Here is a 14253-nt window from a genome sequence, read left to right as displayed (position 1 = left end):
AAGGTAGACAGTTTCCGGCTTGTCATCTCTGCTTTGCCTGAGCATGAGGCATGTGGGGAAGGTGCAGGCCAGGCGGAAGGAGAAGGCAGGCTCTGGAGACCTTGACTGACCGTGTGGGGAATGCGACTGAGGCTCTAGATTTTCGGGAACCACTGGGGGTGGGCAAGGATGCGTGTATCAGGCGATGACTCTCCTGGCAGAGTTGAGCAGGCCATCGTTCTAACCTCCTGGTTGCCTGGAACATCCAGATCTGAAGCAGAGCTCACTGGGGGGTGGGGGGCAGGCCCTGATGCACCCTCCTCCCCGAGGATCCACATCCCTTCCCTCCCACCAGGTAGCTTAGTGTGTCCACTGACCTTATTAAACTACCCACAGAGATCGGGGCAACTTAGCGGGGGCCACCGTGCGACATCAGAGGCGTTGTATTTCAGCTGTGGCTGCAAGGCCTCTGCTCCCTCCCCTCCTCCCATGCCCTTGGCACTGGCTCCTGGTCGAAAGAACAGGAAAGGGAGCCTTGGGATGCAGCCAGGGAGGCCTCGATAGCAACCAGACCTTCAGGGGCCCTCGACAGAGCCCTGCCACAGTGCGGAGGTCCAGAGGCTGGGCTTCCATCTCAGCTGTGCCGAGGGCAGCCGAGTAACCCTGGAAAGTTAGGGATCCTCTCTGAGCCTCAGAATCCTCTTCCATGGGCCAGGGAGTCCACCAGAATGTTAACTGCTGCCATTACTTAGAAGTATGGGTGGGCCACTGGTAGACCCCTGTTTACTGCGTCTCTGAGTCCCAACCATGTGCCGAGCCCTGGCTGGTCACTGTCGGTCACACCCAAGCTTCAGATCCAGCCCTCAGAGAGCTTCCAGCCTTGCCGAGGAGACCTATGGGCACCAAGGAAACATTCCAGGGTGTGGACCCCAACAAGGGACTGTGTGAGCCTCCCCGCTGCCTCTCATCACTTCCAGGGTGACTCCTTTTAGAGCAGGGTCCACAGTGCCTTCAGCTTTGAAGCCGAGCGCCTGGCTGGCACAGAGAGCAGAGACTTCCTAAAACATGTTGGACAAAACGAGGAAGGCCAGTGTTGGGTGTTGAAGGGCGAGCCCGGTTTAGCTAGAAGAGCAGAGAGTGTGTGCTAGGTGGGGGCCACAGCCCGGGCAAAAGTGTACAAGACAGGACTGGATGTGGTGGTCCTGGCGCTTTCTGAGGCGGCAGCTGTAGAGAGGGCTGCTGGGAGAAGCAAGCTGGGAGCTGGGGAGTCTGATGAGGGTCTGGGCGAAGTCTGACCCCGGAGCGGATTGTGGCTTCAGTTTTCTCCAGCAGAGCTGCCTGGAATCAGGCAGGGAGACGGTGGGTGGTGGGGACCCCTATCTGCTGTTTGGCCTGGTGCGAGGGCATGAGATGAGGGAGTCTGGGAGAGGCCAGAAGTGGGAAGACAGAGGCAAGAGGAGGAACGGGTCCACGGATGGGCTTTGAGGGCACTGAAGGCCCCGAGGCCAGAGTAATGGGGACAGTGGGAACGAGACTTTCCCCGAAGTGCAGCAAGTAGGGCGCCGTGGCCTTCGTGTGGCCCGGGCCCGTTGGGGCGCAAGTCCGGGCACTGAGGGGGACACTTGGGGTGTGGGCTGCTGATTCCCCCGCCACCCTTGGGTGGAGGGGAGAGCCGAGGGCAGCGCCCACGAAGAGAAGGTTTTGGGCCGAGGTTTGCCGAGTTCAGGGCGCGATCAGGGGGCGCGCCCCGACTCTGCTGTCCTCGCCCGCAGGATCTTCATCCCCAAGAAGCACCGGGCGCGCTTCGACGAGGTGGTGTCTCAGGGTCTGCTGGGCAAGCTATGCCGCGCCCGACGGGCGCAGGGCGCGCAGCGGCTGCGCCGGAGCCGCAGCGAGGAACGGCCGGAGCGCCTCCTGGTGTCCACGCGCGCCAGCGCCGCCCCGCGCCGCCCCGACGAGCCTCCCCAGCGCAAGGCCGCCTCTCTGCTCGGCAGCCGCGCCGGCCCCGGGGGCGCGCGCAGGTACCCGAGACGCGTGGGCGCGGGCTGCGGACGCCTCTCGGTCGGTGGGCTCGGCACGGAGACCCGGGCGGAGGGCGCGGGGGCGAAGCGAGGACAGCTGGGGGTTGGGGTCCAGGAGAGGTGAAGGAGAGCGGGACGCTGGACGTCGCCATCTCCTGCACCCCCCAGGCTCCTCTCCCCAGGGGAAGGCGTGCTGCCCGCCCCCCACCCGCCCCTTCTTTCTCCCCAGGACGGTCCGAGTCTACAAGGGCAACAAGAGCTTCGGCTTCACGCTTCGCGGCCACGGACCTGTCTGGATCGAGTCTGTCGTGCCTGGTGAGGTGTGGGTGGGTTGTTCAGGATGGGGTGAGGGAGTCTGTTAGGCCGATGCTCAGCAGCCCCTCCCCCTTTCAGGTACCAACCTCAAGTAGCCTGTGTCCTCTGAGTGTCCCAGAGCAGCAGATCCAAATCATCCACCTTCCCCAGTCAGGGCGAACCCCCTCCAAGTTCAGGGTCACCCCTGCGCCACGTGAGCCAAGTTCTCCGTCCAGATCTTTCCTATGTCCACAGGGAGGGCAAGGGGCACTGCCTGAGACACGGGGTCAGCCGGGACAGAGCTGGTGCCCGCCCAGGCTGAGCCCCAGACAACATTCCCATTCCCTGGGAACTGCGCACTTGCTGGGCGGGCAGCAGGGCTTCAGGGCCTCTTCCCACTATCCAGCCCCCCAGCCCCCCAAATCTGGACTCCCCTCCTCCTCCCACCTGGCCAGCCCCTTCTTGCTCCTGGAATGGTGCATCTTGAAAAAGGCAGTCTCCTCAGTGAAGGAATTCCTTCTTCCTACCCTTCCAGTGGAGCATTGAGGGGAGGGAGGGAAAAAAACCCATTTATTGTGGAGGCAGCCCATTCCCTTGTGGAAGGTCTCCGTGGACAGACATGTCTCCTGGTACCGAATTGATCTCTCCCTCCCTGTAAGCAGCCCACAGGGCTGGGTCACCTGCTCTGTCCTGTCCCCATCCCCTCCCAGCACCTGAACATGATGTGCTAGTGAACCAGCCCCATCGGTGCCCCTGCTGATGCTGAGTTCTTTCTACCCTTCTGCATCTCACATCTCCAGTGCATGGATTTGTGAGAAGGGCTCTTCTGATCGCTGGGAAAGTGCCTCAGTGCCCTTGCATCACTGTTCCAGCCTTCGGATCATTCTGAGACCCAGTCCATCTTGGATTTGTACATCACTAAGTCATTGACACACTGTTGTAGAGAAGAGGCCCAAGGCTGCTCTCTGGGGAGCTTCCTCTAGACATGATTAATTTCTCCTCTTTGGATATGTCTCTTCCAACTTTGCTATCACCCCCACCCCCACCTCCCTGCCTCTCCCACATGGGTAGCCAGAGATACTTGGCCTGGGGCCATGTTAAAATCCAGGGGTGCTGTTCTCCCCAACCCAACCTCCAGGCTGGTAACGCCATGCCTTCCTCGTCATAGGAAGCCAAACGGGTGCTTCGATGGCAGCTTTTACAGATGGGGATACAGGCTTGAGGGACTCTGGCAAATCAAGGACTAGAACCCGGGGTCTCCTGACTCCTGATCCAGTGCTCTTTCATCCCTTGCCAAAGACCTCTCTGGCCTTTCCACCCCAGCCTGGCCCACGCTTCCAGGCAAGCCATGTTGGATTTGTCACCATCGCCCTCACCCCCTTTTCAGTCCCAGGAAAAAAAAAAAACCCTGGCCCCCTCTGTCAGGAAGTCTTCCCTGATCATTCCCCTTCCTCTCCTGACGAATCCCACCTCAAGAGAGAACCAATTGCTCACAGTCTGAGAGTATATTTAGGCATCTATCATTTCCCCCAACTTGCTTCCAAATCATATTTAGAGTGATGAATAATGAAAGAGTCAGAAAGAAAAAAAAGTCTGTATCCACAGGAGCAAACTTAGCAGCTCCCCCTTCTCCAGGTATCAGGTACTGGGTTAGGGCTGACCTGCAGGGCCATTAAGGCAGAGTGAGAATTAGCTGCTCCCATGTGCTGAAAATGTAGGTTTTATTATTCAGACATGGTGAGGCCAACAGGTCAGGAGATGACTGCCATTAAAAAGATGGTGTGTTACAGCTCCCAAGAGGAAGGGGCACGGCACACCATGCCACAAAGGGCCACACAGGGAAGCACCAGGATTGGTCACGAGGCAGAGGGAGCAAGAGGAAACGTGCGCAAGAGTCCTTTTGTTTTTTTGTTTTTTTTTTTGTGAAGAAATGGGTGAGGCAGGGTAAGCCAGCTAAGCAGGTTTACCTGGACTGTGCGAGCCCCATAGACGAAGGGCAGCGGGATGGGCTTAGGATTGGTTGGCTGGCACGGGAAAGATGCACTTGCAGACCAGTCATGTACCATCTCTAGGGATTGGCTAGCCTCTAGAGGGACAGTCCCTCCAGTGTCAGCAAGGTCCCAAGATGTCGAAACATGATTAATTCTTCATGTTTCCCAGCCTGAGGGAGGAACCTCCCTCTAGACACATTTTCTCCTAGTGACAAAGACACAGAGGAATTTATGACGTGGACCTTTGTACGAGGGGTCGAGAATAGAGTATAGAGTAGGGTCCTCTGCGGGTGTGCACACCTTCCTTTTCTGCTCTCCTCCCCCAGCTCAGGGCTGACCGGTGGTCCACGCCGGGTCCCGAGCACTCCCACCCTTGCCAGGCTTCGAGCAGCTCCCTGCTTCGAGCAGCTGGGAGCAGAGGGGCGCTGGCTCTAATGTGGGACTGCTGGCCTGAATTTGGCTCTCCTCTGCCACCCATCCCACTTCTCGCCTGTAAAACAGGAGGACGACACAGGGATCCCTGAGTGGGTCACCGCTCAGCTGACCACACCCTGTCTCCTTGCTTCCAGGGAGCCCAGCTGACAATGCTTCCCTCAAATCGGGTGACCGGATCCTCTTCCTCAACGGACTAGACATGAGGTCAGAGGCTATTGGGGTCACTGGAGCTTGGTGGCAAACAGTCCCCAGGACTCCTGACTCTTGGGATACCCCGGCCATGGGCCTCTGGCCAGTTGGTCCCCAGTTTGTCCCTCTTCTCACAGGAAGTCTTGAATCCACCCTCCCACCCTCTCCAGGATGTCAAATCGTCCTTCCAACCAGGAAACACCCCAGCTCCGTGCAGGGGGCACAGAGTTGAATGGATCATGTGTGTCTTACCCTTAAGAGGGGACCCTGCCCAGGGGTGGCGTGGTCATGACCCCTTCTGTACCCAGAAGTGTCCAGCTGGCCCTGGGCCTGGAGCTTCTCCTGCAGAGGAGATTAACAAGCAGGAGAGGCAGGGCCCTGGCTTCTGGTCCTGGCCCAGCCGTGGGCTTGCTGTGTGGCCTCCACCGGCAGGACAGGGAGGTCTGGCGGGTGGCTTTGGGCAGGGCTCATCCTGGGCAGGCCCTCCTGGGCCATCTCTGCTCGGCAGGAACTGCTCCCACGACAAGGTGGTGTCCATGCTGCAGGGCAGTGGTGCAATGCCCACGCTGGTGGTGGAGGAGGGGCTCGTCCCATTCGCCAGCGGTGAGACCCCCACTGGCCCTTGGCCGCCTTGGCCCACATACCCTGCTGGGGTCGCCATGGGTGGGATTTATGATTCTACAGAGGACTCTGCTTGTCCCCCATCTCTGCAGCTTCCCTCTCCAGGTGGTGCTGCAAAACCCAGTGGGGTGGCCTCAGGGACGCTGCCTGGGGCTCTCCCTCCTCCCCCAGTGGGGCACATCCCCAGGTGTGCCTCCCAATGCATGGTGCTCACCCCAGTTCGGGAGGTCCCCTGGCCCCAGCTGCCAGGAAAACCGCGCCCGGCCTGGGGACACTGGGTCACCCGGGCCCCTCCTTCCCGTGGCCCCTGCAGACTCCGACTCGATGGATTCTCCCAACCCGTCGTCGGCGCTCACCTCCCTGCAGTGGGTGGCGGAGATCCTGCCGTCCAGCATCCGGGTGCAGGGCAGGACCTTCAGCCAGCAGCTGGAGCACCTGCTCACGCCCCCCGAGCGCTACGGGGTCTGCCGGGCCCTCGAGAGCTTCTTCCAGCACAGGTGGCTGGGCCAGGGTGGTGGTGGGGACCTGCCCAGGGTAGACCCCGATTCCTGCCCAGTCTCACCATCGGGGTCTCCCTGCCTGAGCTTCCTAAGCCCCCTTCTCCTGAGGGAAGCTCAGAGGACCCGAGTTGGGGTGGGGACCATTGGGGCTGCCCTAGAACAAACGCTGACTCTGAAACCTCCTAGCCAAGTGCCCTGGGCAAGTCACAGCCTTCTCTGTAAAGGGAGGCAGGCAGCGCCCCCTGCAGGGTTGTTGGCGGGACTCACAACACCCCCCGCCGCGGGCACTTGCCACCAGCCCCGCCCTGTGAGGCTTGGGTTAGCACCTTTCTTTCTGCACCTCAGCAGCAGCAGGAGTGTTTATCACACGTCCCTGCAAAGCCCATCACTTGTTCATTCCCTTTGTTTGTTTAAACAAAAATGTATATTTGTTGAAATATAATCCACATATCATGCAATTCACCCATTTGAATGTACAATGCACTGGTTCTTAGTATATTCACAAATATGTGTAACCATCATCATACTCAATCTTAGAACACTTTCATCAAAAGGAAAGCCCAACGCTTTCACTATTGCTCTCGCCCCCTGCCGCTCCTCCTTCACCTTAAATAACCACTAATCTACTTTCTGTCTCTGTAGACTTCCCTGTTCTGGACATTTCATATGATGGAATCATACAATATGTGGACTTTCATGTCTGGCTTCTTTCATTTAGCATGTTTTCAACATTCATCCAAGTTCTAACACCCCCAGTCGGTCCTTATATCCATGGGTTCTGCATCCATAGATTCAACCAACCACTGAACAAATGTATTTGGAAAAAATTCCAGAAAGTTCCAAACGGCAAAACTTAAATTTGCCAGAGTTCCCTGTTTGTTTTATGTTTTATTTATTTTTTTATAAATTTATTTATTTTACTTATTTATTTTTGGCTGCATTGGGTCTTCGTTGCTGCATGTGGGCTTTCTCTAGTTGTGGCAAGCGGGGGCTACTTTTCATTGCGGTGTGCAGGCTTCTCATGGCAGTGGCTTTTCTTGTTGCGGAGCATGGGCTCTAGGCACGTGGGCTTCTGTAGTTGTGGCTCACGGGCTCTAGAGCGCAGGCTCAGTAGTTGTGGCGCACGGGCTTAGTTGCTCCGCGGCATATGGGATCTTCCTGGACCAGGGCTCGAACCCGTGTCCCTTGCATTGGCAGGCGGATTCTTAACCACTGAGCCACCAGGGAAGTTCCTCTCTGTGAGTCTTAGATTCCAATTCCTTGTTGATTTTAGACATTGTAAATATCTTCTCCCATTTGTTACTCTATTGTTACTTCCATTATTTCTAATATTTTGTGTGTGTGTGTGTGTGTGTGTGTGTGTGTGTGTGTGTTTGCGGTACGTGGGCCTCTCACTGTTGTGGCCTCTCCTGTTGTGGAGCACAGGCTCCAGACACGCAGGCCCAGCGGCCATGGCTTACGGGCCCAGCCGCTCCGCGGCATGTGGGATCTTCCCGGACCGGGGCACGAACCCGTGTCCCCTGCATCGGCAGGCGGACTCTCAACCACTGCGCCACCAGGGAAGCCCCATTATATCTAATATTAACAGCTCCAAGTTGTGCTTCTTTGAACAAGTATTCTTGATTTTGTATCATCACATTCAATACATTTGGGGCCTATGGCTTTGGCTTTTGAATTTTTGTTTAAGAAGTCCTTCCCTGCCCCTTGGTCAAAAGATATCTCCTGCATTATCTTCTATTAATTTTATAATTATACCTTCCACACTTTGGTCTTTTAACCACCTGGAGTTCACCTTTATGTGTGGTGTTACATGAGGATCAGTTTTATTTTTTCCATACAATGCAGCGATCAGCAAACTATTTCTAGAAAGGTCCAGATAGCAAATATTTTAGGCTTTGCAGGCCATATAGTCTCCATTGAAACCATTCATCTCTTCTGTTGTAACTTGAGAACAGCCATAGACAAAATATAAACCATAGGCTTATATAAACCATGTTCCGATAAAACTTGCTTTACAAAAACAGGTGGCAGGCCAAATTTTGGGCCTTGGGCCATCGTTTGCCAGTCCCTGATATAGTGAGTCAGCTTTCCTAATACTTTCTATACGTTTTAATCTTCACAACAGCTCTGTGTGGTAGATGCTTTCTTTTTTTTTTTTTTTTTTTTTGGCCGTGCAGCACAACTTGTGGGATCTCCATTCCCCGACCAGGGACTGAACTCAGGCCACAGCAGTGAGTCCAGAATCCTAACCATTAGGCCACCAGGGAACTCCCCAGTAGATGCTATTTTTATCTCCCATTTTACAGAGGAGGAAACTGAGACAGAGCAATTAGTAGCAAGAAAGGTCACTTGGCTAGTAAGTGGCAGAGCTGGGATTTGAATCTGGGCAGCCTGTCCGCAGAGCCTACCTTCCTGCCCACTTCTCTGTCTTGGGGAGGAAGGGAAGGGCATGAGGCTGAATTCTGTGGCCCGGAAGTGCCCCCTTGTCCACCACCCTGCCCCCTCTGTTGAGCCCCTGAGTCATGAACCCCTTGCTCCTGCACGCCACCCCCAGGAACATCGACACCCTGATCGTTGATGTCTACCCGGTGCTGGACACGCCCGCCAAGCAGGTCCTCTGGCAGTTCATCTACCAGCTGCTGACTTACGAGGAGCAGGAACTCTGCCAGGAGAAAATCGCATGTTTCCTGGGCTACACGGCCATGACAGGTAAGCAGCCCCTCCCCCTGCCCAGCCCGCCAGGTAAAGGCCAGACACTTGCTGTTCTCACCTGTGAGGTATTACTGCCAACCCGGGCTCCTCCCACACACAGATGCACCCACTTGTCCTGGAGATGCACACCCAGCACACCGGGGCTGGTCCCACACTTTGCCCCACGGATGTGCTTTGCCAACTTGACCCTTAAGGCAGCATAACCTTAGACTTTAGACACCCCACCAAACGCCCAGGGTCTCAGGTTTCTCACCCACAAAATGAGGGTGACCACAGTGGCTGTGCTTTGCACCCTGGGAAGTGTGGCACAGATCAAGAAGTTCACGTGGACACTGTTTACAGACCTGGATTGTGAGCGCACGGCCAGGTCACACCCGCCTAGTGGGCTCTGGAGCCCACAGACTCACACGAGGGCCTACGGGGCCCCGTGCAGCCTCAGCTCCCCGCTGCTGCCCCGTCACTGGGTGCCCCCGTGCCCACACCACGCACGTGCTTCATCACTCGGCTGTGAGCATCGAAAGTGGGCTAAACCCTGGGCACCTGCCGTTCGCCTGCCCGTCTCCTCTGTGCTGGCCCTTGTGTGCCCACCAACCCTAGTCCTCGGGACCCAGAGTTTGTTGGGGGGTTGAGGGTTTGAGCTCAGGTGCAGGCTGGGCAGCAGATGTCCCACACATCTGCCCTGACCTGGAACCTTCCATTTCACTCTGCAGGCCCCTAGGGGCAGCAGCACCTGCGTGTTGAGACCTGGGAATCAGGGGGTCCTAGGCTCTCGGCACGAGAAGGGGCCCTGAGGGTGGGTTGTGGCCACCTCCGCCCAGCGTCTGTCCTCAGGCTGGCACCCCAGCGCCCCGCCTCTCACCCTAGGGTTCCCAGCTGTCCTAGAGCCGAGCAGGCCCAGGCTCACAGGTGGGTGCCCTCACCCTCCCTGTGTTTGGAGGCTCCTTGTCGGGCTGAGAGGACAAGGGGCCTGTCTCCCCTTTGGTCCCACAGCAGAGCCAGAGCCCACACTGGACCTGGAACCCGAGCCGGAGCCGGAGCCGGAGCCGGAGCCAGAGCCCGAGCCCCAACCACGGAGCTCCCTGAGGGCCTCGTCCATGTGCCGCCGCAGCCTCCGGTCCCAGGGCCTGGAGGCCAGCCTCAGCTGTGGTGAGGCCCCGGACCAAAAGGCTGGAGTGGGTGAGAGGGCGCCACAGGGCTCGGTTTTCCCACCTGCAAAATGGGCTTGGCGAGATGAGACATCCCTGGGAATGGGCTGAGCAGTGGCCCCTCTGGGCCCACAGGGCTTGGCGGTTCTTTCTCCAGAGGCCCTCGCTGGGTCTGGGCTGGGGCCTGAGTCTTAGAGCTCAGGGGTGGTCACTAGACCCCCGTGTTGTGGACTTGGCCCTCCTGATTCCCCGGCAGGGCCCAGCGACTGCGCGGAGATGCCTCGTCCTCTGATCCCAGGCGAGCGCCAGGCGGGCGATGGTACATCCCTCCCCGAGACCCCCAACCCCAAGATGGTGAGACCTTCTCTCTGCCCTGCTTTTGGTGTCAGTGGGGAGCTGGGAATGGGTGGCCTACGGAGCTGGGGCAGACCCTGGCCTCCCAGGCCACCCAGGCCTGGCCTCTGAGGCCATGTGAGGGCCATGTGGGGGAGGTAAGGGCAGGCTGGACCCATCCCCACCTCCTCTCCCCAAAGATGTCGGCTGTCTACGCAGAGCTTGAGTCCCGGTTGAGCAGCAGCTTCAAAGGGAAGATGGGGACCACCTCCAGATCCCGTGCCTCCCCACCAGTGCCCAGCATGGCAGGCACGGAAGGTAGGGGCTCGCCAGCCCCGGCTCCCGAGGGCAGCTCTGGCCTCCGGCCTCCCGGCTGGCTGGCTGGGTGTTACCACCACCTCCAGGCATATCCCTGGACCTCCCTCTTCGCTCCGTGGCTATGGGACTGAATGCTGGGGAGCCCTGGCAACCTCCATAGCTAGGGGCCATCAAGGTCCGGGTTGTCCTGGCCCCTCCCATGTCCCCTCTGATCCTCACCTCTGCTACGGATCTAGAAAAGCACAGGGCCGCCCCCACAGGAGTCCCCAGGTTCACATGTGACTGTCCGATAGACTAGGAAGTGCATGCATTTTGCTCTGTGAGTGGCACGGCTGGGAAGATGGTTGTTCACAGACACACATGATGGTTTCTCGGCAGTTCAGAAGGCAGGACCCCTGGGTGATGTTTCTGTGAGCCAAGGGCTTGCTGGGTGCGGGAGGTGCCCCATGACCTTTGGTCTGGAGACCCCCTCACCCTTGACTTGTGTTCAGTGGGTTCCAGGTGGGACCGTGGGATTCTGTGCAAGATGAGCTGGGGTCTGCCTGTCCTGGGGCCAAGCAGTACTCCCCCTGCCCACTCCGTCCTTTGATCACCCTAAGGGAAGCCTGGGGACGCAACGCCATCCAGGGTCTTCCTGCACTGTGTCCAGAGGAGGAAAGGAAGGTGTCCAGGGACACAGAGCCAACCTGCCCTGGGGCCCCTCCCCTCCAGCCCGCACCTGGAACCCAGGTACTGACCCAAGAGGGGTCCTCACGTTCCATCCCCCACCCTAGGACCCAGGACCCTGTCCAGCGTCTCGTGGACCAGCGAGCGGCTCCTGCCCTCCCCCTGCTACTACCCGCTGTGCTCAGAGGGCCTGGCCTCCCCCAGCAGCTGCGAGTCCCACCCCTACGCCAGCTTGGACAGTAGCAGGGCGCCCTCCCCACAGCTGGGCCCCGGGCCTCTCCGCTCCAGCAGCACCCCCAGCCCGGACCCCGGCCGCCCGCCCAGCCGCAGGAAGCTGTTCACCTTCGCCCACCCTGTGCCAAGCCGGGATACTGACCGCTTCCTGGATGCGCTGAGTGAGCAGCTGGGGCCCCGGGTCACCATCGTGGATGATTTCCTGAGCCCTGAGAATGACTACGAAGAGGTGAGCACGCGGGCAGACGTGCAGGGTTCGGGGGCCTATATGGGGACAGTGTCCACAGGCTCCTGCAGGAGGCCTGCTGCCCTGGGGATGTGCCCCAGGCTCCCCCTCTCCCTGCCCCAGTCCATCCTAGAATCTGTCCCAGGACACCCCGCTCCCTGGCTGGAGCTATCCCACCCTGGGCTCAAGCTAGGACCCTGTTTGTCCAAGACCGCCCCATATGCCCTGTCTCAGGTTCCCTACACTCTGTCGGGCTGTCCCACCACAGCCTCAGGCTAAGCCCCCAGCCTCTCCTGTCCCATCCCCGGGCCATGCCACCCCCTGCCCCAGACTACTCCACTCTCCCTCACCTTGGCCCAGGCTCCAGTCTCCCTGGGCCCAGCCTGACCCTCCCCTTGCCTTGCTCTGTCCCCCCAGATGAGCTTCCACGACGACCAGGGCAGCTTCGTCACCAATGAGAGGAGCAGTGCCAGTGAGTGCATCAGCAGCAGTGAGGAGGGCAGCTCCCTGACCTACTCCTCCATCTCCGACCACATCCCCCCGCCCCCACTCAGCCCCCCGCCACCGCCACCCCTGCCCTTCCATGACCCCAAGCCCAGCTCCCGCACCCCTGATGGCCCCTGGGGCCCCGCTCCGACGCTGGCCAAGCCCCTCACCCAACTCAGCCACCCAGTCCCTCCACCACCCCCGCCACCCCTGCCCCCACCTGTCCCCTGTGCGCCCCCCATGCTGTCCCGGGGCCTGGGCCACCGCCGCAGTGAGACCAGCCACATGAGCGTCAAGCGCCTGCGGTGGGAGCAGGTGGAGAACTCGGAAGGCACCATCTGGGGACAGGTAGGTGACCCGGGGGCCAGGAGTGCTCTGCGCCGGGGGAGGTGGTCTGGGCAGCAGCAGTGAAGGCAAGACCCTTCTCCAGGCCTCTTCCAGCGTCAGCTGAACATCCTCTGGTCATCCCCATGCTGAGCAGAGGATGAATGAAGGCCCAGCCCATGAACACGCCCACCCTTGGTGGCTGACACAGGCACCAGAAGCTCAATCTGTGTCCCTAAGCCAATGACACACTGGGGACATCCAGAAACAGCACCACACTCACCCTTGAAACCTATCACTTGAGATTTGAACAGTTCCCTTAGGCTCTTAGAGCCAAGAGAAGGACATCTGGTTAGAGAGTCACAGACCTTCGAACTGTCCGCCAGTCTACGATCAGTAGTTTATTCACAGGAGCCAAGACTGAAGGATTCTTAAAAGGGCAGCTGTTCCAAACCCCTGCACACCAGCCTCCACCCTTTCACTCTGATGCTTGAACTTCCTCCCAAACAACACTGCCAATATATACTTGAACCCCTTTAGTGATGGGGAGCTCACTACCCATCAAGGCATCCCTTTCCTCACTGGACAGTTTTCACCATCCATCCTTGTATTGCTCTGAAATTTTGTCTCACCAAGATTCCCATGTCCTGCTTTCTGTCCTGCCCTTTGAAATCAGGCAGAGCAAGTATATTTCCTTATCCACAGACCAACCAGCCTGTCCCATGAGCAAGGTTCACCCCATCCCTGTTCTTTAGGTCATTCCCCTAGAATGTGGTTTCTAGCCCCATAGTCTGTCAAAGGGCAGGTCCCAAATGGAACTCCTAATGGGGCTTCACCAGTTCAGAGGAGAAAACAGTGCTCTCATCTCCTTTGACCTGGACATCATACTCCTTTGAACATGGCCTGGGAACCCTCCAGCTTCTGGGGCTGCCCCATCGCCGTGCTCATTCCCTCCATCATCCTCAAGCCTAGTCCCTTCCTCTTCTTGGGACCAACAGCATGTCCTTACATGCAGCCACCCTCCACTGGGGCACGCTTGTCATTTTTTCCCATTGCCACTTCCTGGGTCCCAGTTCTGTCTCCTGCCTTCCCAGCCAAGTTGGCCTCAGCCCACACCTCCAAGGGAAGCTTTCCATGTTGCTGATAAGGATGCTCGGCAGGACAAAGTCACAAACTGGGACCTACTGGGTCCCCTGGAGACCTCACTCCTACCAGCCTCAGATGGTCCTTGAAACCTTGCTCTGAAGAGTGGTCTTTCCACTGGATTCTGAAGGTGGACACAGGGACAGAGGTCATGCACATGGCCAAGTCCAAATCCACGCCAGGTGTCCCTGGCCTGCAGCCATGGCCCTTCTAGACTGTCACCTCTCACCCAGGTCATTTGTTAAAACCACCTGTCCAGTTCCTAGCTCCTGGCATTTCCCTGCTTTAGTTTCCCCAGAATCGGGAACCCAGAGCAGCTCTGGTGAACTCACTCAAAACAGACCCAGACCCCTTAAGCCTCCTTGGTCGGCTCCAGCCCCTTTAGAGCCCCTCTACCCCCTGCTCCAGCGCAACTTGCTGGCTTCTGCGTGGAGAGTGCTGCAGGTGTGAGTGTTGTTGACCACAGGAGGGGCGGGCTCACCGCCTGATAACTTGGATCATTTAGCTTCTCCTGCAGCCTCCTCCTGCCGCCGGGTTTATCCCAGGGCTTGATGAAGGCTCTCCCTCCTGGAGCTCACAAGGCAGCCCTTAGAGGGTGGGGGCGGTGGAGGGCGGCAGTTCTTCCTCGCTCTGAAC

The 14253-nt window shown here is 58.4% G+C and overlaps 1 protein-coding gene across 8 annotated transcripts in view; it reads left to right on the top strand.

Moving 5' to 3' along the window:
* Window positions 1-14253, top strand: part of GRID2IP (Grid2 interacting protein) — a 37334-nt gene that overhangs the window by 14590 nt on the left and 8491 nt on the right. For 3 of the 8 annotated variants that reach the window (XM_049699445.1, XM_049699443.1, XM_049699442.1), the window contains 11 exons: window positions 1752-2000; window positions 2230-2315; window positions 4855-4924; window positions 5418-5512; window positions 5844-6027; window positions 8585-8739; window positions 9733-9888; window positions 10144-10241; window positions 10421-10538; window positions 11312-11667; window positions 12082-12498. In XM_049699445.1, coding sequence (XP_049555402.1) covers window positions 1752-2000; window positions 2230-2315; window positions 4855-4924; window positions 5418-5512; window positions 5844-6027; window positions 8585-8739; window positions 9733-9888; window positions 10144-10241; window positions 10421-10538; window positions 11312-11667; window positions 12082-12498 — 1984 coding nt within the window. Of the gene's footprint in view, window positions 1-1751; window positions 2001-2229; window positions 2316-4854; window positions 4925-5417; window positions 5513-5843; window positions 6028-8584; window positions 8740-9732; window positions 9919-10143; window positions 10242-10420; window positions 10539-11311; window positions 11668-12081; window positions 12499-14253 lie in introns of all 8 variants that reach the window. The other 5 variants (XM_049699446.1, XM_049699444.1, XM_049699441.1 and 2 more) reach the window with 3 other exon arrangements.

This window comes from Orcinus orca, chromosome 16 (assembly GCF_937001465.1).
Source record: "Orcinus orca chromosome 16, mOrcOrc1.1, whole genome shotgun sequence".
NCBI classification, from domain to species: domain Eukaryota; kingdom Metazoa; phylum Chordata; class Mammalia; order Artiodactyla; family Delphinidae; genus Orcinus; species Orcinus orca.
This window is presented reverse-complemented; position numbering and strand designations above follow the sequence as displayed.